Source organism: Sander lucioperca, chromosome 13 (assembly GCF_008315115.2).
Source record: "Sander lucioperca isolate FBNREF2018 chromosome 13, SLUC_FBN_1.2, whole genome shotgun sequence".
Classification (NCBI taxonomy): Eukaryota; Metazoa; Chordata; class Actinopteri; order Perciformes; family Percidae; genus Sander; species Sander lucioperca.
Genome location: NC_050185.1, coordinates 23,852,868 through 23,877,295, shown reverse-complemented (window position 1 = coordinate 23,877,295; position 24,428 = coordinate 23,852,868). Strand labels below are relative to the sequence as shown.

Sequence of the window (24,428 nt, the reverse complement as noted above, 5' to 3'; positions counted from 1 at the left end):
CGGGTCGGAGTCGAACCTATGGCCGCTGCATCGAGGAGTAAACCTCTATATATGGGCGCCTGCTCTACCAGGTGGGCTACCCATGGCGAGTCGGGTATGGCTGCAGCCTGGAGACCTACCGTCTCATGCCATCCTGGCTGGTGCCTTCTCTGAACTTTGACTTTTCAAAATAAAAGCCTGCGTCTGGTCTGCTATGTCTTTGTACTTCGGTGTTTTGGATGTTTTTTAACTAAACAGTATGGCAATCATGCTAATGAATACAATTATTTTTTCAACAAATGTCTTAGTTACAACACGATGGAGCTAGCAAAGCAGTTTTGTGTTTATATGTACGGGCGGGATTTATTCAGTTTGGGAAATCCCACGGTCTCTACAAAGCTATAGTTCAAATTGTCTGGCTGACTAAACAGGGAGGGACTACAAATCACTCACTCGTCAAGTGTAATATTGTGATGCACCTTTCGGACCTCAAAGTTAAACCCTCTCATGTAATATGGCTTAGTCAACATTTAACACTGATGCAGTTTTAAATGTTTCATGATTTCAGAAAGGAGGAGGTTAACCAATATTTTATATTAATCCTATTTTTTCTTGTCAAATTTCATATCCATAAATGCAGCTTTCGAAATTATAGTAGATTAAACAGATTTAGCCTATAATAAAATATTGGTTAACCTCTTATCTAAATTTTAGATATCAGATCCCCTTCTAATGGGAGGCATGAAAACCTTTTTATGTAGCCTACTCTTCTGTGGTCTCATGTGTTATAATTGTAAAAGAGTGTTATGTGGGTGGCTTCATTGTTGAGCTATATTTTTTTCACTTGGCATACGTTTTTTATGTTATGCTAGTGCTTTTTTTTACTGTTATGAATTTGCAAATAAAGCATTAATAAAAAAAATGTATAACGTTAACATCAGGAGACAACATTAACATCCACAAATCTGCCAACTATAGACTATGTATGGCTATCTTTAATTTAAACGGCCTTCAATTAATGCATCATGCTCACTAACTTAATCATGACTTCATTTAGAAAATAATTCGTGATTTCTTATTCTGAACATCTGACTTTACGGTTGGACAGGCCCAGGCATGAGACGGGAGGCCTCCAGGCTGCAGCCATACACTCTAGACCCAGGCACACCACATTTCTTACAACTTCACCTTCTTCTTACACATTTTAACCAGCAATCCAGTATAGCTATAGCATTAGCTTTTCAAAAAAAAAAAAAATTATTATTTCACATTTTTTTTACATTAGTGGTGTTATTCAACTTGTCAATGAAATTCATACTTATTAAAACAATTCCCACTTTTCCAACTATTCTCACTCTCTCACTACGGATTTAAGCTATTAATCCAGTTTAGCAATTTAGCTATTTAGCATCACACGCATTTTCTGCAGGAAATGCATTTTCTAGTTACATAAAATAGGCAAACATCCAACTGGAAAATACACACACTGTAACCAGACTGAAACTGTCGAACACATACTAATACATTGCAAGGACTACAGTACCAGAGAGAGCACCTTTTTCAGACACAACTTTTCACTGTCAGGGCTTTTGGGAAAAACAGTAGGCAAGGCATATTACAACATTATTAATTTAATAACATAAATTGTTATTGTTGCTCTCGTTCACACTCCAGTCCACTTGGTGGCGGCAATGCACCTATAAGTTGGTTTGCCAACAAACCATAAAGAAGAATCATGTTGCCCAGGATGCAAGTGTGTTTTTCGCGATCTTCGGCATGGGCTCTCCCCGTTAGCTTGCAGTTTGTTTGCAGGAGGAGACAGCCCGTCCTCCGCCGCAGCCAGGCAGCGTCTCATTCACACTGCAGCAGTGTGCAGAAAAACGTACCGTGGTTAGGCCGTGTTATAAACCCATTCACTTCCAGATTCGGTTCAACTTTTCACGTCCAGGTGTCCAGAACAATAAGCATGTCGTCCATCGGGATGTCTCAGAGAATGGTTTGGGTGGACCTGGAGGCAAGTCACAGGGCTAACATCTGCTTATATCTGTGTTAACGTCAACGTTAGTTAACTGAAGTGGCTAAAAGGGCTAACGTTACTGTTTTTAACTTTGCTAACATTAGCTAGCTGATACTGCAACAAGCTAACCAGAGGTTACGTTAGCCGAAAGCATGCTGATGATTGTTAGTGTAAGTTAACGTCGCTTTGTGTAACTAAAATCCTAAGTAACGTAAGTAAGTAACGTTACCTGAGGACTGTAACGTTAACGGTTTGGTGTAACATTAGCTAATGAGGGAAAACCCCTAAACGTAACTCTGAAGTTAGGTACTTTTGCAGGCCAGAGAGACTTAATGGTATACGCTAAACACCTAACGTTAGCAGTTAACGTATTGGGGGGGGCTATTAAGGTTACGTGTTTGCCAGAGTTGGACCTGACAAATGCTGAGCTTGGTGCCTGACTTGAGAACAGCTGCATAACGCTTTGCGTTCAGTTCACTGTAGTTATGATGCAAGGCGAGTACAAAATAACACCTATCATCAGTGTTGCAGGCCTCTTAAAAATGTGTAACATCTGCTTATAAATACATCTGTACACAATGACTCCAGTTCATAACATACTACTGAAAACTTATGTGAACAAGCCTGCAGAATTCTAGTAGCCTTGTTTTCCATACTTGTAGCCATCACACATGTGGTCCATCCATGTCATCCACATTTATGTCTCTCCAACCCCTTACAATCAACATCCAAAGTCAACATCATTTATGTGACCCTTTAATGTGTGCCTGCTCCAGAGATTGTCTGAATGGCACAGTTGATGGTTACTGGATTATTATATGCTTCCTCCATGCAAAATGATAGACGCAGGCATACTGCTACAAAATACTATTTATGTATTTCATCCATCCATCCATCTTCTTCTGCTTATCCGGTAACGGGTCGCGGGGGTAGCAGCTCCAGCAGGGGACCCCAAACTTCCCTTTCCCGAGCCACATTAACCAGCTCCGACTGGGGGATCCCGAGGTGTTCCCAGGTCAGGTTGGAGATATAATCTACTCCACCTAGTCCTGGGTCTTCCCCGAGGCCTCCTCCCAGCTATTTATGCATTTCATTTACAATTATTCTCAGGGCTTATGCTTATGCGCAGTACCCAGGCCCAATAAATGTAAAATCACTGTGAGCATCAAACCTAACTAAATAACTTTCCTCAGCTCTAATGCATTTTGAGTGTTATTTATGTATTATTAGCTCAGAATGGGCCTTTGGGGGGTGACTTATTACCTGCGTTCTGATACATTTTTAGGCAAACATTTATGGTGAAAGCAGGTTCACAATTCAAAATATATTGGAATATAATGCATTAAGGGGGCTTTCACATAGTCTGTTTGTTTAATGAAAATAAACAGGGCTTTACGGTAATTTTTTTTCCTAAGGAGCACATTTTTCTCCTAAGTTGAAAAATGTAGGAGTGACTTACATAAGGTAACTGCTACTACTGATGTAGCTAATTTGTACAATAATACAATCGTGTTATGAATACAAAATATTATGAAGTGTAATGTTTGCTATTTTGAAATACATTCTATTGATCAATACATTGTCAGTGATGTTAAATATATATTGTATTGTAACTGTTCTGCATGCATGTGTACTGTGGATTAGTTGAACATTTTAACCATATTTTTACCAATGAAATGTACTGTAAGTACAGTGATGCAGACACATGTTAGGGATCTATCTGTGAGAACTAAGTCAAAGTGTGTGCTTTTTAGATGACGGGTCTGGACATTGAGAAGGACCAGATCATTGAAATGGCATGCATTATAACAGACTCTGACCTGAACATTTTGGCTGAGGTAATATGAACATCAACCAAATTGGACTGCCACTTCTCTTTTGTCTGTCTTGTTAAATCAACTCACGTGTTCTCTGTCGGCAGGGGCCCAACTTGATAATTAAGCAGCCAACCGAGCTGCTGGAAGGGATGTCCGACTGGTGTAAAGAGCATCATGGGAAGGTAAGCTGTCTTTGTGGTCAGGGGCTTGGAAGAAAAATACACAGCTTACATATAGGGCAGAAAATGATGTTTGCACAGCCCTCTGAGTTGCAAGATGTGAAATAACTTAAAACTAGGTGCTCTCTGTGCAAGAGAGACCGGGCCGCACCACCTCCCTGTGCAGTGTTTCCTTTTCCTTTCGGCAGCCATGTTAACAGGTTAGAGCTGCAGCAGTGCGTCCCACTTATTGTCTCTATGTGAGGCGCACGGTTCTCAGCAAAATACAGTGAAAATGATCTGTTGATAGTCATACTGACATCATGCAGCAACATTATATAACTGTCACCTTTCACTATAGTTCCAATGTCTGTAGCTTATCTGTAAAATGTCTCAGACATGAAAACAATATTTATTTTTATCCTATTTCTGTCTAAACTAAATGTAAATGAAATGAAGAAACCAGAGAAGATACACTGTTACCACTAGGGCAGAGAGGAGGAGCACAGGAAGACCACGATGTAGGCCAGAGATATTCAACAGGGGTTCCGTGACCCCTAGGGGGTCCTCAGAGTTAGTGTGTTAATGTACACATTGAAGATAGGCTTACTATAGGTAAGGTAGCCAATATGGTACCCATGCAGTTGATCTTAAGGAGTCACCGGCATTCATTTGTATCCATCCGGCCCAGTTTAATGCAACTTTATTTTATACAGTACATATAGTAGGGGTTCCCTACTCTGTCTCTCTTTCAGCTAACGGGTCCTTGGCCCATAAACGTTGAAGACCACTGATGTAGGCAGGAAATCAACACACATACACACTTCGTTATAAAAGTCCTGAATTCAAAATGTTACTGAAGTAAAAGTACAGAAGTATTTCTTCATAGAATATTTTATTATCATGTTTTTATCACTAACAAAAACATGTACTGTAAGAGCATTTTAATGTTGCAGTTTTTCAGTGTGGAGTCATATACATTGTATCGTACTAGGTAGAATAGTAGTATAGTAGGATACTGCTGCATTAAGTTTTTTTATGTAAAATAAAAAAGCAGTGGAGTAAAAAGTTCAATATTTACTTCTGACATGTAGTGGAATAAAACATGGAAATACTCAAGCATTGTACAAGTACCTCAAACTGTACCTAAGTACAGTAGCTACTAATGTAAGTGTAGTTAGTTACTTTCCACCCCTGATTTTGACAAATTCAGACCTGCCAACATGTATGCATTTTTCGTATTTTAACCCTTAAGTACGCTTGTACGATTCCCTGCTCTCTAGGTACGCATTTTGTTCATGGATGTATGATTTTGTTGCATCTTTCATTTCGCCGGTTTCAGTTTCTATGCAATCTATATGACGTTGATTCTGCCGCTCAGCCACAGCGTATAAGTAACTTTTGGCCAATCGGGAGTGCTGCATTTTAACCCTCCGCCCACCTGCCCTTCCTAGCCAAATGCTTCGCACGTTTAATTCAATTCAGTGCCTCAAGCAAGCTAGGCTGGCCGGATAACTGTAGGCTTGTATGCCATGGCTGAACCGCCTCAAAAAAGGTTCGGAAACCAACTACGGAAACTTGACAGCTATCGGGCGAGATGGCCTTGAATCCACATGTCCAGGCTACCTCATCACGCGTTCTGCACAGTGTGCAAGACATACATCAATATCAGTCACGAAGGGACAACAGGTAACGAACACAGTCCCACACGCAAATACTCGGGTAAGGTTAATACGAGTTGGGTATGGTTAAACGAGTCGGGTATGGCTGCAGCCTGGAGACCTCCCGTCTCATGCCTCTCATGCCCGCTAACTTAACCGTGACTTCATTTAGAAAATAATTCACGATTTCGTAGGCTATTCTGAACATCTGAATTTACCGTCGTATTCCGAACATCTGAGTTTAGCGTTGGACATGCCCAGGAATGAGACAGGAGGTCTCCAGGCTGCAGCGATACACTCTTGCAAATACTCCCCACCCACCCCCCTGAAACATAATGATATTAAAAATAAAAGGATGATAAGAAACAAAACGTTCATAGTGTCAATAGGCTAGCCTGTCACACCCGCCATCCTCCCCATTAGTTGGGGGCAGTTAGAAAAGTGGTGGAATGGCTAGAAAACTAGAAGGTTTTAGACAGGCCAGATGCTGATTAACGTAAAGGTAACAGGCTATTTTTAGCCTACTTGAATTTATGAACATAAATAATGACCTTGACATCATAACTGGGAGTCCAGCTGTTACGTGCTCAGTTAATGATGCATAGCATACAGTAGGGCTATTTGCTAGGCCAATGTGATGGCAACTGACCGGCAATTTCCACTGGATGCGGAACGTCTGCGGAACGTCGACGGAGTCATTAGGTTTCCATTAAAGTCAATGTGTGTATTTCCACTGACAGCAGAACGTCTGCGTCCCGACTCCGTCCCAGTTCCGTCAGTCCGCAGCCCTCCGGAGCAGATACGCAGAGCTTCTATTTTTGACGGACGACGGAGAGCTCTGCAGCAATTCAGCACAATTCGGATTGTGCAGGACAGGAAGTCGAGCACAGAAACAAAATAAAACATCCGGATACTTTTCAAAATAAAATACACCGTGCTCACGGCAGCTCATATTTCCCTGCACTACACCTTGAAAACACAGCACAGAGTTGTTTCCCCTCTATTCCTCTGGATGGAAACAAACTGTTGTTGGTTTTGTGGTTCTGTTTGTTAGGCCTGCAGCGACGCGTCGATTACGTCAAAATTACGTCGACGTCGTATTTTTGCGTCGACGCTTCACCACACACACATGTGGGAGACCAAAACATTGCAGGAAACAGCAACCTCCTCACAGAATTCCCAACAAAGCCCTGCAAAAAGCCCCATGAAAAGAAGAAGTCCTAAAAAAACAGCTCGCCCTTAATCATCGAGGGTATGGAAATACTTAAAATATAGTCCCAAGTACTAACGTTAGCTAAATTAATTTCATGTTTGTGTAGTGTGTTGTGTAGCCTGCGCACTTAGGTGGTGCTAGCTAACTATCTTAGCTCTCCGTGCAGTTTGTTCGTGCTAGGTTAGTAGCTAACGTTAACGTTAGCTAGCTACTGGCGCCTAGGCAGCTGTGTTTAGCTAACGTTGGTTATCATCTAATGTTGGCTTGAATGGTAGCTAGCTTACAGCTGCAGAACACAGCTATCTATAGTAGCTAACGTTAGCTAACGTGAACGTTAGCTACTAACCTAGCACGAACAAACTGCACAGAGAGCTAAGATGCGTTGGTTAGCGTAGCACCACCAAAGTGCACAGCTGCATTAGCATGTAAACCTACAGAATAGCAGTTAAGAGAGTCAGTTTGATTATGCATCAGGTTTTATGTTGGGACTGTTATGTTGTGTTAAACAATCCAAGGAATGTCTGTACTGTGCACTGCACAGTGTTTTTCTTTTTTGCACTACAACTTGATTTTTTTGAACAAGAGAGTTATGTTGGTACTGTAAAAGAGTAAACAGGCTGGCCTTTCATTTTGTATAACAGTAAAATAATTATTTTATTTTGTGTAAAGCAGAAGATTTTTTGCTGTGCAAAATTGTTTAATAAAATATATTATTAAGAATTTTTTGGTATTTATTTGAGATGCATTATGGTTTTTATTAATCGAGCAACAGAAAAATAATCGTTATATTAATCGTCCAATTAGTCGTTAGATTAGTCGACTAATCGATAAAATAATCGCCCGATTAATCGTTTAATAAATAATCGTTTACCCCCAGCTCTACTGTTTGTAGAAACTACATCCTGTTATATCGCACGAACATACGTGAATTCGCGAGATCTCGTGGTCGGCTGGCCGCAGCCGTTGCGCAACAAATCCGGACCTGGTGGGTATTGACGGACGGCGGAGCACGCAGCCGTTCTGCAGCGGAGCCGGTCCGCAGACGTTCCGCATCCTGTGGAAATCCACGGTGACATAATGCAATGTCACCCATGTCAATCTTTGAAAAGCCTATCTGAAAATATCTGACTCATGTTATTTATTAGCCTATAATCGTGTCTGCCAGGCTTCAATCTTGTGCTTTTTTAATAGTTGCATTAGGCCTATTTAAAGTTGCTTCATGAGTAAATCATTACTTAGACTACTTTAGTAATCAGAAGAAGACTATGTTTTAACCTGGTCTGACTCTCATCTTTAACACAGAAGTACTTAGGCCTATTTATTAGCTCACTCCGTCTCCTATTGGTTAGACTAACAAATATATGGGCACAAAATTGGACAGGATATAAGAAAACATTTAGTTTCAGTACACCTACGGCCATTCATCCACTCCATTCTTCTACACAGTAATAATAATTTATTGTAATCTAGGAGGTAGTGATGAGCCAAACGGTTGTACTCATAAAATGTCTTCAAGGTTGGCAGGTCTGCAAATTGTGCAGCTTACAAAAGTTTTTGCCAGCAGGTCCCTCTGTATGGATTTACTGGCTTTAACGTAACTCTGTTTCTCTCTGACCTTGTTCTTCACATAGAGACTAACGTTAGACACAATAGCTGATATTAGCTCCGGTTAGCGCTTGTTCCAGTGAACCTCTGACCAGCATAATGTGTGCTATTTGTGTGGCAGTGTGCTATCTGTGTGGCTGTATACTAGGGCTGAACGATTTTTGAAAATAATCTAATTGCGATTTTTTTCCCCAAATATTGCGATTGCGATTCGATTATTTTTTAAGCTCTTTGTCTTCTGTATTATTCAACAAAGACAAAAAATAAATAATTTTATAGTATGAACAACACACAATTACACACTAGACAGTTAAAAAAGTAAAAATATAGTATATACACACACACACACACACAACAGTGTATTTTTTTACAGTGCACAGAGAGGAGCTGCCTCCAGCCCCTCCCCCTCGTGAAGTTGCGTGCTGCCGATTGCAGAAAGGCTATCGTTGCGTTAGCTAGTTGCTGGTGTTCTTGCCGTGGGATTAACTGTACTAATAAAGCTGTTGAAACACCGCGGCCACGCTGCTGTGAAAGCTCCCCGAACGTCATTTATCAGAGTCTGGTTGTTACCCCTCTCAGTGGCAGCTCCTCCACTCCATATCTTTATAACGGAGCTAACCGCTAACCGGAGCTAACCACTAATCAGAGCTAGCTAATAGTTGCCAACCGAGCCTTCAGTTCTGCGTGTCTGTATCCATTAACTGCACGTATGGACTGAACCAGAATAAAACCCTTCATTTTATTAAAATGGCTGTAAAAGTTTTAAACTACAACTCAGAGTTGTTTGAATTAGAGGTCGACCGATAGTGGATTTTACCGATACCGATAGCTAGGTTGGGCCGTATTTGCCGATAACCGATTAATCGACCGATAGTATTTATAACTTATACAGTTGACAAAATACATACATTGTTTCAAAAAAAGTCCAGACGCTTTTGCCAATAATCAAAATAATAATGTCATATTTATTGATATTACACCCACAGCAATGCTACACAAGCATGTGTGTTGTCTAAAACAGTTCTCCTACATATTTGGAGTCATCCAGTGCAAAAATAAACATAATGAGCATTATAATTCATATAAAGGACAAACAATCTCAAAACAGTGACGCCATTCTTCTCTGTAGAACGGTTTAGAACGGTAACAGACGATCTCTGACCTGGAGGGATCTATCTTTCCCACTTTATACTATATATATATATATTTGTTCTCGCTTGGATGCCCATATAAGGCGTAATGTGTGACCGACCTGCCTTCCCATTGGTTGAAAACATAAACAGAGGCATCATGGGAGAGCCCCTTGTCGGTAGCACCTACTGTCTATGGGTAGCACGGAGTTAGCGGCAGAAATGACCGAAAACGTGATGAATTATGGACATCAAGTGGATAAATCTTGGATGTAACAGTTTGGATTTAATGCTCAACAACCCCGAAAAAAGGCACAAGTTCCAGGCTGGATAGAAAATCACCTGTAAAGGCTAGAAAGACACCAAAGACACCCCCGTGACGGCTAACTCGTTAGCTTTTAGCTGCAGCAATCAGTAAGTCTCTACTTTTAACTGTTATTAAATGATCTAAATATGAATCAGAGGTGCTGTTTGGGATCGTGTACGAGCCTTTAGGGTTCTGATTCTGACATTTGAGTCGGACTTGCGTTTATTTTTGTCAGTGTTTTAAAGCAGCCATATTATGCTCATTTTCAGGTTCATAATTGTATTTTAAGGTTGTACCAGAATAGGTTTACATGGTTTAATTTTCAAAAAACACCATATTTTTGTTGTACTGCACCACTCTCTCTCACTGCTGCAGCTCCTCTTTTCAGCTGGTCTCTGTTTTAGCTACAGAGTGAGACCTCTTTTCTTCTTCTTCTTCTGTACTATCTTTGATTGCACTGCACATGCCCAGTAGCTCAGATGTAGATCATGTCAGCTAGCTAGCTCCATAGACAGTAAAAGAAAGGCTGACTTCGGTCAGTTACAAGGCAGGATTAGCTGGGAGACTTCTAAATGAGGGCGCACATGTAAGTAGTTCTTTTGTAGATTATGGTGAACTTGTGTGTGTTGTAGCAGTGCTTTGCTACTGAGAACGAGGTAGCATGCTAGCGTTAGCATGTTAGCATTAGCGTTAGCATGCTAACGCTACGAGCTAATGGTTGCGGTTAGCCTGCTCGTTTCGGCTTGTGACGTCACAAGCCGTGCCGATTTTGAACAGCTCACCCAGAGACTGAAGGCAGGACACATTCAGAAACTGTATCTCACTCTAAACACCATGGATGGATTTTTTTCAAAGTTTGTATGTGTGTGGAAGCACCAGAGACACAACATAACACCCCAAATCCCAGAAAAAGTGATTTTTTCATAATATGGGCACTTTAACCGCTTGAGGTAAGTTAGCCTACTACTAATGTTTAGCGTCATCTCAGCCTCGAAAGCAAACAAATATACTGTTGTGCTGTTCTTTCTCTACTAATGCAGCATCTATTCAACAAATTAATATGTACTGTATACATACCTTTTTGCTGTCGATGCTTTAAACGAGCATCTGATGTCAGCCTTCTCCGCACAGCATGTGCTCTCCGTGCAGCGCGCAGTAACACGTGTTGAAAATAAACAACACCAGGCATCAGTGATAGTTTTTATTTCGCCTCTAGAGGCCGCTATTGTAATGCATGATGCCAGCAGACCCTTCTCAGCTCTCGCGTACTGTGTAATGAATGACAGCGCGCGCCTCTACAGCAACCATCGGTATGGATTTTTGCCGATAACGATAGTTCCACCAATCAACTATCGGTGCCGATTAATCGGCAAAACCGATGAATCGGTCGACCTCTAGTTTGAATGACAGAAATCAGCTCAAGGTACAGTGTAGCGTTAGCATGCTAGTTGATGCTTTCTCTGCGGAGTGCAGACTGATTTGCTCTCGCGACTCATGTGACCAAATCGCAGCCTTTGCGATTAGGAAATTGTGTTTTAACATATCGCGATATTATCGCAAATGCAATTAATCGTTCAGCCCTACTGTATACTAGCTGTATGGCTGTGTGCTAGCTGTGTGGCTGTATGCTATTTGTGTGGCTGTATACTAGCTGTATGGCTGTATACTATCTGTATGGCTGTGTGCTAGCTGTGTGGCTGTGTTCTAGCTGTCTGGCTGTATGCTAGCTGTGTGGCTGTGTTCTAGCTGTGTGGCTGTATGCTGTTTGTGTGGCTGTATACTAGCTGTATGGCTGTATACTAGCTGTGTGGCTGTGTGCTAGCTGTGTGACTGTGTGCTAGCTGTGTGACTGTGTTCTAGCTGTGTGACTGTGTTCTAGCTGTGTTCTAGCTGTCTGGCTGTGTTCCAGCTCTGTTCTAGCTGTGTGCCTGTGTTCTAGCTGTGTGCCTGTGTTCTAGCTGTGTGGCTGTGGTCTAGCTGTGGGCTGTGTGGTGGCTGTGCTCCAGCTGTGTGCTAGCTCTGTTCTAGCTGTGTCGCTGTGTGCTAGCTGTGTTCTAGCTGTGTTCCAGCTGTGTGGCTGTGTGCTAGCTGTGTGGCTGTGTTCTAGCTGTGTGATGTGTGCTAGCTGTGTGGCTGTGTGCTAGCTGTGTTCTAGCTGTGTGCTAGCTGTGTGACTGTGTGCTAGCTGTGCTAGCTCTGTTCTAGCTGTGTGGCTGTGTGCTAGCTCTGTTCTAGCTGTGTGGCTGTGTGCTAGCTGTATGGCTGTGTGCTAGCTGTGTCTAGCTGTGTGCCTGTGTTCTAGCTGTGTGGCTGTATACTAGCTGTGTGGCTGTATGCTAGCTGTGTGGCTGTGTGGCTGTGTGCTAGCTGTGTGGCTGTGTGCTAGCTGTGTGGCTGTGTGCTAGCTGTGTGGCTGTGTTCTAGCTGTGTAGCTGTGTTCTATCTGTGTTCTAGCTGTGTGCTAGCTGTGTGGCTGTGTGCTAGCTGTGTTCTCGCTGTGTGCTAGCTGTGTTCTAGCTGTGTGGCTGTGTGCTAGCTGTGTTCTAGCTGTGTGGCTCTGTTCTAGCTGTGCGGCTGTGTGCTAGCTGTGTTCTAGCTGTGTGGCTGTGTTCTAGCTGTGCTAGCTCTGTTCTAGCTGTGTGGCTATGTGCTAGCTGTGTGGCTGTGTTCTAGCTGTGTGGCTGTGTTCTAGCTGTCTAGCTGTGTTCTAGCTGTGTGGCTGTGTGCTAGCTGTGTGGCTGTGTTCTAGCTGTGTGGCTGTATACTAGCTGTGTGGCTGTATGCTAGCTGTGTGGCTGTGTGCTAGCTGTGTGGCTGTGTGCTAGCTGTGTGCTAGCTGTGTGGCTGTGTGCTAGCTGTGTGGCTGTGTGCTAGCTGTGTGGCTGTGTGCTAGCTGTGTGGCTGTGTTCTAGCTGTGTGGCTGTGTGCTAGCTGTATGGCTGTGTGCTAGCTGTGTGACTGTGTGCTAGCTGTGTGGCTGTGTGCTAGCTGTGTTCTAGCTGTGTGGCTGTGTGCTAGCTGTGTTCTAGCTGTGTGGCTGTGTTCTAGCTGTCTGGCTGTGTTCTAGCTGTGTGCTAGCTGTGTGGCTGTGTGCTAGCTGTGTGGCTGTGTTCTAGCTGTGTGGCTATGTTCTAGCTGTGTGGCTGTGTTCTGGCTGTGTCTAGCTGTGTAGCTGTGTTCTAGCTGTGTGGCTGTGTTCTAGCTGTGTGGCTGTGTTCTAGCTGTGTGCTAGCTCTGTTCTAGCTGTGTGGCTATGTGCTAGCTGTGTGGCTGTGTTCTAGCTGTGTGGCTATGTTCTAGCTGTGTGGCTGTGTTCTGGCTGTGTCTAGCTGTGTAGCTGTGTTCTAGCTGTGTGGCTATGTTCTAGCTGTGTGGCTGTGTTCTAGCTGTGTGGCTGTGTTCTAGCTGTGTTCTAGCTGTGTGGCTGTGTTCTAGCTGTCTGGCTGTGTTCTAGCTATCTGGCTGTGTTGTGGCTGTGTTCTAGCTGTGTGGCTGTGTTCTAGCTGTGTCTAGCTGTGTGCTGTGTGGTGGCTGTGCTCCAGCTGTGTGCTAGCTCTTATTAGCTGTGTGGCTGTGTGCTAGCTGGGTTCTAGCTGTGTGGCTGTGTTCTAGCTGTGCTCCAGCTGTGTGCTAGCTCTGTTCTAGCTGTGTGGCTATGTGCTAGCTGTGTGACTGTGTTCTAGCTGTGTGCTAGCTCTGTTCTAGCTGTGTGGCTATGTGCTAGCTGTGTGGCTGTGTTCTAGCTGTGTGCTAGCTCTGTTCTAGCTGTGTGGCTATGTGCTAGCTGTGTGGCTCTGTTCTAGCTGTGTAGCTATGTGCTAGCTGTGTGACTGTGTTCTAGCTGTGTGCTAGCTTTGTTCTAGCTGTGTGACTGTGTTCTAGCTGTGTGGCTGTATGCTAGCTGTGTGGCTGGGTCTTAGCTAGGGCTAGCTTGCACTATATGACCTAAAATCAAAATCACGATTAATTGCACATTTTACCTCGAAAACGATAAATACATTTTTTTTTGTGATTCGACGACGGCCACTACGTTTTTTTATTTTTTTGTATGAAGTTTTAAAAAACTTCTTTTGCATGATAAAAATGTAAATACGCTATACAATCTATTTCTTAACTGCTAATGAACATTTTAGTCCTAACTTTAGACCAGCAAGTTGCGCTCCTCTTTTTTCTGCTTGTGGAGAGCTACGTGACACATGGAACTATATCGATGAGGACCAGTGAGTTTAATCGGCCGTCCGAGAGTATACCAGACAGACACACAGCTGACAACCTGTGCAACCATTGTGCTTTCTTTGGAAGGCTGGCTGCTAAAAATCGCCACTTACTAGCTAATTAATTAATCTGAGTTAAATGCTAGCTATCAGTAAACAGAAGGTAGTGGCTGGTGTGTGCGCCAGTGTTTGTGTGTGTGTGTGTGTGTGTGTGTGTGTGTGTGTGTGTGTGTGTTGTGATGAATCTTGATTTGAATTGGTTACTCAGTGCTATTTCCTACCAATGGTGTTTGACACTATTCCACTGGTCTACGATATTGATGCGATTTTAGAACTCTTGCAATTGATTACCTTTTTTCCAACTTGAAATGATGTCCCCAAAGGAAACCTTTGTATCTTTCACGCAGATGGTCACCTCTGCTGACCTCACCAGAAAAACAAAAACTCAACTGCACCATCTAGTGGACTGAAAAAGCAATTGGTGTCCATCTTCTCATATCATCACTGGCAAGAAAGCCAAGAAGTATATTTTCCAAAATGTGAAAGTATCAAGTGGTGTGTGAGAGATGTTTAGTGACGGTTACATTTGTGTCTCAGTCAGGACTGACGCAGGCTGTACAGGACAGTAAAATCAGCCTGGAACAAGCAGAGTACGAGTTCCTGTCCTTCGTCAGACAGCACACCCCGCCGGGACAGTGTCCCCTTGCTGGTGAGTTCCTGTTTAATATCAGCTGCAGTTCTGGGTCCTCTGGCTCCTACAGTCATGTGCTTTGATCCCTCTTCCTGCAGGGAACTCTGTGCATGCAGACAAGAGGTTCCTGGACAAGTACATGCCCCAGTTTATGTACCACCTGCACTACAGGATCATTGACGTCAGCACCATCAAGGAGCTCTGCAGGCCAGTGTTGCACATTATCTCTCACCTGTCCTCTACTTTGTTTTCCTAGTGTCTGTACCTGGCCCAGTGGGCACTCTGCTGGGTCTGCTCATTAGGGCTTTATTTACTCAGGCCCCACTAATGATCTTCTCTGCCTTTCATCAGTTTGCATGTTTTAATATTGCAGTGCTGAGTAGGTTTTCTATCTTACTGATAGTGTCTCCACTTAACAATACATCAGTACAAGTGAGAGATAGAATGTTATTATTAGGTAAAAGTGGCTTTGTTTTTGTTCTCTAAACGATTTCAGGCGGTGGTTTCCAGAGGAATACAAGATGGTGCCCAACAAGAAAGCAGCCCACAGGTAAACACATTATCATAATCATGTAAAGGATGGATGTTGGATTTTACTTGTCTAGCTTTGACCTTTGTTGCTGTCAATTATGATTATGAGAGAGAGAGCTTAGTTTCCAGCAGGTTGAGAGGACTATGCATAATAAAGTGTGTGTTGTCCTTCAGAGCGTTGGATGACATCCAGGAGAGCATCAAAGAGCTGCAGTACTACAGAGCCAATGTCTTCAAAGCCTCAACAGAGGAGAAGAAGCGCAAGATCGTAGAGAACGGAGGCAGCAACAATAGTTAGCACATGAGTGGGACTATGGAGTGGTGCATGTGATTGTCTCATTGATTTTAGTTTGAGTTGATATTTGGCTGTCCAATGGTCCTTTGTTTCAGTATTGTTCAATGTAGAGGTTTCATCAAAGGGACACAACAGTTTATTCAAAAGAGTTTAAGAGAAACATTGAAAGGTAACCTTGCAGTTTTGTATTTATTTATCTTTAGTCTGGGATTGACTTTATTTTCCCTTGTTTTTCAAATGAAACCAATTAAACTGTGATCCCTGAGGAAACAGACCATCCCACCTGTGTCTCCTTTATCAGACATGTGGTACATTCACGCAGGAAAACATGACGGATTTACACAAAAAATACACAGAAATTGTATATGTGCTAAATGAAATGTTTTGCTTTCACAAAAGCAGAATTTATAAAGCGAGGCTTGACCAGTCTAATCTGTACGGCTTGGTGTGTTTCACAAAGGTGGAGTCAGGCCGAGGAGGAGAGACTAGGTCGAGTCAGGCCGAGGAGGAGAGACTAGGTCTAGTCAGGCTGAGGAGGAGAGACTAGGTCGAGTCAGGCCGAGGAGGAGAGACTAGGTGGAGTCAGGCCGAGGAGGAGAGACTAGGTCTAGTCAGACCGAGGAGGAGAGACGAGGTCGAGTCAGGCTGAGGAGGAGAGACTAGGTCGAGTCAGGCCGAGGAGGAGAGACTAGGTGGAGTCAGACCGAGGAGGAGAGACTAGGTCGAGTCAGGCCGAGGAGGAGAGACTAGGTCGAGACAGGGCGAGGAGGAGAGACTAGGTGGAGCCAGGCCGAGGAGGAGAGACTAGGTCTAGTCAGGCCGAGGAGGAGAGACTAGGTCGAGTCAGGCCGAGGAGGAGAGACTAGGTGGAGTCAGGCCGAGGAGGAGAGACTAGGTCTAGTCAGGCCGAGGAGGAGAGACTAGGTCGAGACAGGGCGAGGAGGAGAGACTAGGTGGAGCCAGGCCGAGGAGGAGAGACTAGGTCTAGTCAGGCCGAGGAGGAGAGACTAGGTCGAGTCAGGCCGAGGAGGAGAGACTAGGTGGAGTCAGACCGAGGAGGAGAGACTAGGTGGAGTCAGGCCGAGGAGGAGAGACTAGGTCTAGTCAGGCCGAGGAGGAGAGACTAGGTCGAGTCAGGCCGAGGAGGAGAGACTAGGTGGAGTCAGGCCGAGGAGGAGAGACTAGGTCTAGTCAGACCGAGGAGGAGAGACGAGGTCGAGTCAGGCCGAGGAGGAGAGACGAGGTCGAGTCAGGCCGAGGAGGAGAGACTAGGTCGAGTCAGACCGAGGAGGAGAGACTAGGTGGAGTCAGACCGAGGAGGAGAGACTAGGTCTAGTCAGACCGAGGAGGAGAGACTAGGTGGAGTCAGACCGAGGAGGAGAGACTAGGTCTAGTCAGACCGAGGAGGAGAGACGAGGTCGAGTCAGACCGAGGAGGAGAGACGAGGTCGAGTCAGACCGAGGAGGAGAGACTAGGTCTAGTCAGACCGAGGAGGAGAGACTAGGTCGGGTCAGGATGAAATAATTCAGATAGATGCGTGTTCACGGCTTTCCTTAGCAGGCCACGAGGTCGATCACAGAATTACTGATGAGAATATGCATTGTTCATACTTCATACTAGGGATGAGCGAGTACAGCATTATCTGTATCTGTATCTGTTAACCATATGAATTATCTGTATCTGTATCTGTACTCGGACTGGGCGGGGCCTAACCCGGAAGTGGGTGGGATTTAACCCAGAAGTTGGTCGGTTTGCCTTGAAATGGGCGGGGCTTTAACCGGTATGTTATTTTAAGCATGCAATTGATATGGGTTGATCAGAAATTGTTATATTTATTGCTGATTAGAAAACTATTTACATGACAGCATCAGCATTGAGCTTCAGATCAATGGTTTTGATCACGATAAACTATATACAGAACAAGAACAATGAATACAACACATGCGGTTGCAATTATGAAGTAAAATGTAATGAACAAGAGTTTTCATACTCAACATAACTTTCTTTTTTTAACTTTTTTTTCATTTTTTTATGATCAGTGTGATTTTTTTATTTTTTATTTCCACACCAGGTGTGTGTGTGTGTGTGTGTGAGAGAGTAAGAGAGAGACAGAGAGAGAAAGAAAGAGAAAGAGAGAGGGGGGGGCGGGGGGGACTGTGTTCTACGGATCAAATAGTCCGACGCTGTTTTTCAGATCTGTTTAGAGCCAGCTGACGGTTTAAAAAAGAAAAAAAATCTCCGACAGGCAGAGACGCAACGCGAGTCGCATTCTACCAAGCACCACGTCTGAACAAACCCCACGTTTACCAGAACTCTACTGGTTAATAAGTAAGTACTACAAACCAAAGTAAAAAACAAACCTGAAGCTGAAGAAACCCTAAACGTTAACAGAAAAGACCGGCGAACCTGAGAGACTGAGGGAGAGACAGAGAGAGAGATGTTCTGTGTGTGAGTGAGTGAGCAGAGCGGGACACAACAACACAATACATCTGTATGTGTGTAGGGGAGGGGTGCTGTGACGACTAGCCTATCACAGAACGCAGACACAGTCAACTATCCAATGAGGATTTTTATTCAATCCGAGTACAGATATTGACTCGTATTACTCGTATAATACTCGTACTCGGCAAAAGTGCTTTATCCGTACCGGATACTCGTTTCAGCCGAGTATCCGGCTCAACTCTACTTCATACAGAGTGAGCCGCAGCTTCTTGTGGAAGTATGACAACGTGAAACATTATTTGTAAAAAAAAAAAAAAAAAAAGAAACCCGGCCGCTGTAATGAAACAGCGAGAGAAAGCGAGGCAGACGATCACGGACCAACTGAATGTGTAAGTAGCCTAAATCTACATTAACTGACCACTGCTCTGAAGTGAAACCGATAATCATTCCATTCAAGGATTAGGCTACTAATCATTTGCACATATTAACCATTGTACTCTGCCTTAAAAGTAAGCAGAAGATAATGTTGCTCAGGAAATTTACCATGAAGATCAATTTTCTACAACGCTAGAATATGATGTATAAATACAGTATCTCTTTCACTCTGCTCCTCCCTCTCTCTCATGGGCTAAAATATAAATGACCTAAGTCATCTTCCACTGCTCACTTTTAATGCAAAGTGTACAGCTGTTGGTTTTTGCAAATGACAATGACTCATTGAATGGTTTCAGTTAAGAGCAGTAGTTCATAAATGTATATTTTTAGACTATCATTCAGTCGGTGCGCCATTATCTGCCACGCTTTTCTCACTTTTTTTTTTAACAGAGGCTGAGTTTCCTTCTCTACATATTATATGCCTTGCTCCCTTGTATATATGGACATAGAAAAAAAAGACACTGAAGAAATTGGACTCTGAAATCTAGAAACTATAAAGATAATTAAGTGATAAACTCAATGCACATTGTAAACATAACTAACAGAGTATTCATCAGTTTTTACCCCCACCCTAAATATAAGGTCAAAAACCATTGGGGTGTCATCTCCCTGTTGTTACATGTAGTCTACACTATATAGTTACTGGTCCAGTGAACTATGACTATAATTTGGGAGGATTGGACAATTAGGATATGTTCTTAAAATTTTACAATCCTCCCAAATTATAGTCCCAGTTTACTGGAGAAACAAACATGATCATTTACTGTTAAAGAATACAAAAAAATGAATCTACTAAAATAATTTAAGGTGCATTGGTCCACTATAGAAACACACGTACAGCACTTTATATATTGCCTTTAATAACAGACTTCATTTAACACATTTGCAACTGTATCAGCCTTTTCTAATTATCTCAACAACTGTAGTAATATATTCATTAAACTTCTAACAACAATGAACAGCAGTCTTCATACAGCAATATAACAGTAACATGTCACATGAATAATTCTAAAAAATAATGTTCACAACTTCAAATAACAGTACTTAACTGAACAGCAAAATGCACCTGTTGTATTTTAATGCAGGCTGATAATAATAAGGTAAAAGCACTGCTGAGTGAACAGAAAAGGCTCCAGGATTAATAAATCCTGGCTGTTAGCCTGGTCAGGAGCAGGCTAGCTGCACAGAATAAATCTCCTTGGTAACTTAGGTGCCTCTGCTTTTGTGAAACCAAGTCAAGGCTAAATTGAGCCAGGATAACTGGGAAATCTCCCGGCTTAATCCGCTATCTAGGTTTTTGTGAAATAGCCCTCTGGTGACCAACCAACCCAAATGTTTCAAAAACACGTCCTCTATTAAGGGACCGTTCAGTATTTATGGAATGGACCACCGGAGGAAAATAGAGGAGGGTCATGTCTTTTTATTCTTTGTTGAGGGGAGGGACACCCAACATTTTTTAGTCTGGGGGGGGGGGCGTCACCCAACTTTTGTATTCATGAAAACAGCAAAATTGGTGCATATTTTTCCATGTAGCTCTCAGTCTCGGCCCTCCTTCACTACCAGATGGGTCTGACCCATGAGTTTGCTGGGGGGGCAGGAGGAGCACTGCCCCCCTGGTAGCTCAAACAGGTAATTGCATTGTTTAAAAAATGAGTGGAATAATTACGTCTGGCATGACCAGATATTTTATAAATATCTTAAATAACACAAAAAAACTAAATGGTGATAGGTAATGCATCTAATTTTCATATACTGCTTTAGTAAAAAAAATATTACCTGGCTGATGATGGGAGCAGCAGGACGCAAAAAACAAAAGTTACTGTTGCACTAGTCTGGACATCTTGCTGTACCAACATTGCAATAAAGGTTTCCTAAATGCCATGTATATAAATGTGATGTCAGCTTACTAATTGCGGGTTTTGTGTTTGTTTATACGTTTATTCCACTTTGTTTAAACAGCAAAGTGGTTAGTGACGCTCGTATCGGCCTTGCTGGATACACTGTGACTCTGTTTGTGGATCTACTGATTGCTGTGGATTACTTTTTTTTGTGTCATTGGATTACGGCAAAATACAGATCTTTTTTCTCAACGTGTCTTAACGTTTTATGGTGTGACTGCGCTTGGTTTCTGCGTTTGGAGAGGCATCTCAACAGACTGGAAGTCCAACACTGATTGGTCACTGTTACATTTTAGTTGAATTTAAGTGTCGGGGCATTCCGCCACCGTCTATTGCGTTCCAAGACAGCCATGCCGCAATTGGATTTGATAAGGGCGAATTGTTAAATTGTTACAATGTAATTTAAAATCTGCTTTAAAAATAAACATATATGTTTTGGATAATGTTTTGGATAATGTGCAGCTATACAATGACTGAGGAGCCTAGTGACGAGTCCATAGCAACCAGTTTGTATGGTGAATTAATTACCCAGTGTGCTTTGCTGAATGGTCTCAATGTTTTATTGTTTTATTTCATTTGAATACTAGTTTACTAGGTGAGTAACTTAGTATTTGAAGTAATGCAGTAATGCAGAAGTGTGCATTTAGTTTCCATGCTTACTGTGTTTCCACAACAATGTTAGTGAGTAAATCTACTGAAATGGCCCCCACATCATAACAGAGTGGGATGTATAAGATGAGAAGGCAGAGGTTAAGTCATGTAAGTCATGGCTGTAAAAAATAGAGGGCGTCTTCACATCTTTGCCAAGTGCTAACCAGTACAAAAGGCATCCATAAATTGATGGGGAAGGTCATGCCTCTTTTCACAATCATTTTGGAGAGTCATAGAATTTTTTTTTACTAGCGAAGGGAGGCTCAAGTCTAATTTTACTAAAGATCCCAAAACTCCTCCGGTGGCACTTTATATAAATAACAAACAGTCCTAATAAGTCTCCAAGTTCTGTACAAAAGCTTGTCACTTACTGTTATTACAACATGGTGCAATACATTACTTTCTTTATTTTTTTTTTACTATTTGCCAAATCGGTAGAAACCAGATTGGAAATAGTGCATGGAGTTAGTGCTGTTGGGACACAGCATTGGAGTCATAGAAACACTAGATGGCAGTGGGCTCCTGGAAAACACAACAGTAGATTGGGTTTTACAGTGAGGTAGCAATACAAAATACTATAAGCATCTAGTTATTATGTAATGTTTAACTAATGCATGGCTCATGATGATGTATTGCATGAATTTATGTGATAGTTCACACTAAGCATCATCAGTTACTGTATGCAGCCAAATCAGCTGATTCCAGTTACATAAAAGAAGTTTCAGACCGGTGTATCCATGAGAGCAGAACAGCAACTATTCTCACAGAAATATCAAGCTCTTCTTTCTCAATTCCATTCCACTCTAATTTGTCAGTTGGCACCTACTAGATTATTTTGCTTTGGTGCAGCAACTTGTAAATGTTTATCTGAAGAAAACAATAGCCACATATTTCTGTGAGAATAGGGACTGTTCATTTGGTCGCATATCAAGGCATGTATGTAATATGTAACACCCCTTAATTGATGATCTGTTTATTGTGAACTAATCACAAGTCATAGTGACTAGATAATGTCAATATGTTAATGGTGAGCAGCAGGAATTGATGATGCACCCTGCACTATTCAATGCCGGGCATTAGTTAAACATTACTGTGTTCCCAGGTTAACATGGTTTGGCGTTTATGCTAAAATCATTTCAATTTGTTTTGCCCTCATCAATCTACACTTAATACCCCATATTGACAAAGCAGAAACAGGATTTTAGAAATGTTTGATATTGAGAAGCTTTGCTATGACACTTTAAATCTACCTCAGGCGCCTCCATTTCTCTTGGTCAGATGTTTCCAAACCTTGGGCTTCATGGCACAGTGGCCTCTCAGGGAAAGACACATGCAAGCCTGCTTGGAGTTTGTAAAACATTCCCAAAAGGACTCTCAAAATGTGAGAAACAAGATTCTGTGGTGTGATGCATACGCGGAGTTTGCGGGGGGGCAGGGGGAAGCGGGTAATTGCATTGTTTCATGGCATGACCAGATATTTTATAAATATTTTAAATAACACAAAACAACTAAATGGTGGTAGGTAATACATCTGATTTCATATAGGCTAGGCCTACTGCTTTAGTAAAAAATAATACATTTTTTCAGGGCTCTGGCTCTCACCTGAGACCTGTCGACACATATGCAGGACGCAAAAAACTAAAATTACTGTTGCACTAGTCTGGACATCTTACCGTGCCAACGTTGTAATAAAGGTTTCCTAAATGCCATGTATATAAATTTGCTGTCAACTTCCTAATTGATTGCGTGTTTTGTGTAGATTTTGACTTTTATACGTTTTTATTCCACATTGTTTAAACGGCGAAGTGGATCCCCTGATCGCTGTGGATTACTTTTTTTTTTCGTGTCATTGGATTACAGCAAAATACGGATCTTTTTTCTTAATGTGTCTTAACCTTTTATGGTGGGACTGTGCTTGGTTTCTGCGTTTGGAGAGGCATCTCAACAGACTGGAGGTCCAACACTGATTGTTCACTGTTACATTTTAGTTGAATTTAAGTGTCGGAGCAGTTTGCCACCGTCTGTCTATTGCATTCCAAATCAGCCGTGCTGCGATTGGATTTCATAAGGGCGAGTTGTTAAATTGTTACAATGTAATTTAAAATCTTCTTTAAAAATAAACATATGTTTATTTAGCATGTTTGTTTTGTCCATATGTGCTCGTGCTGTGTTCCCCAAGTGGTAGGCCAGGTCTCAGCTTTTACAATGAGTTTTTTTTTTTTTTTTTTGCCCCCCCTGGCTCGAATGTCAAACTCCGCTTATGGTGTGATGACAAATTGAAGAGGACAATGACCGTTATCAGGCAGCTGAGAACATCGAGAGCTAAACTCCAACAGCAGCAGTGTGTCTGTGTTTAGGATGGCACAGCACAGGGCACAGCCTCCTGCCACATGGCAACAGCTGGAATGATGAGTGTGTGTGTGTGTGGGGGGTTATTATACACCTGTGTTACTTTTGTGGTTATGGACCGGTTGTAGAAGTTCTGGATATGCAATTGTTGATCTCTGATGATCTTGCTGGCAGTGTTGCCAACTCTTTTCCAATAAAAGTAGCAAGCATTAGCTCCAGAAGTCGCTAAAAGGGAGAGGGACCTGTGCTGCCTGGTCCCTACCCCCCATCAGTCCCTGGAGAGGCTGGTCCTGGCACATCTTCGGCCTCTGGTTCAACCATCACAGGAAGGAACCCCTTCCGCTTACCAGCCACATCATGTCATGTTCTTTTTTCACTTTTATTTGTTCGGGGGAGTTTCACTAAGAGATGGCCTCTGATTCCATTCACAGCTGGAAGCTTCCCCAGTACAGCCACATTGCATCCTGGTACATGTAGGCATAGCCACCAGCAGGAGAACTCACTTTCTCAGTCAATATACCAAGTGCTGGGAAATGTATTTCTTTAATAGACTACATTTCATCAGTACTGATTGGACATCCATATTAAAGGTGGCGAATTGTCCCTTTAACCATGCACTCTTGAACTCTTAAACTAAATAATCATCTAGCAATGTTGTCCATAATGTTCCTCAAGATTCTTTAAAGCTGTTTTGTTTTTATATATTTTACATACAGAATCATGGAATGTTTTCTAGGACTTTGTTTCTAGGACTTTGTTCCAGATATGTGGAGCATAAAAACGGTGACTGGCGGGGGAGGGTGTGTAGTGTGTCTCTGCACACCCCCTCCCTCTGGGACAGAAAGCAGAGCTGACCCAGACCACCTGAGAGGTCTGGATGGTTCAGAATGTAGCAGCAGATCAGAATAAACCGTTCAGCGCTTTATACACTAAGAGTAGTATTTTAAAATCAATTCTCTGAGAGACAGGAAGCACAACTGGAGTGATGTGATCCACTCTCTTGGTCTCAGTGAGGACTGGAGCAGCAGCACTAAA

The 24,428-nt window shown here is 42.6% G+C and overlaps 1 protein-coding gene across 1 annotated transcript; it reads left to right on the top strand.

Moving 5' to 3' along the window:
• Nucleotides 1-1,695: 1,695 nt before the first annotated feature.
• smfn (small fragment nuclease) lies at nt 1,696-15,893 on the top strand. The gene is made up of 7 exons (XM_031303715.2): nt 1,696-1,993; nt 3,751-3,834; nt 3,918-3,995; nt 14,699-14,810; nt 14,891-14,999; nt 15,289-15,342; nt 15,498-15,893. Exons 1-7 carry the CDS (start codon nt 1,715-1,717, stop codon nt 15,619-15,621), a joined length of 840 nt encoding a protein of 279 aa, XP_031159575.1. The 5' UTR covers nt 1,696-1,714; the 3' UTR covers nt 15,622-15,893.
• The last annotated feature ends 8,535 nt before the right edge of the window (nt 15,894-24,428 follow it).

Excerpts from the sequence above, each read along its gene's own strand:
- smfn (XM_031303715.2), top strand. The coding sequence starts at position 1,715 with ATGTTGCCCAGGATGCAAGTGTGTTTTTCGCGATCTTCGGCATGGGCT. Across the intron at positions 1,994-3,750 it reads TGGTTTGGGTGGACCTGGAG|ATGACGGGTCTGGACATTGA; the intron begins GCAAGTCACAGG and ends TGTGCTTTTTAG. Across the intron at positions 3,835-3,917 it reads ACCTGAACATTTTGGCTGAG|GGGCCCAACTTGATAATTAA; the intron begins GTAATATGAACA and ends CTCTGTCGGCAG.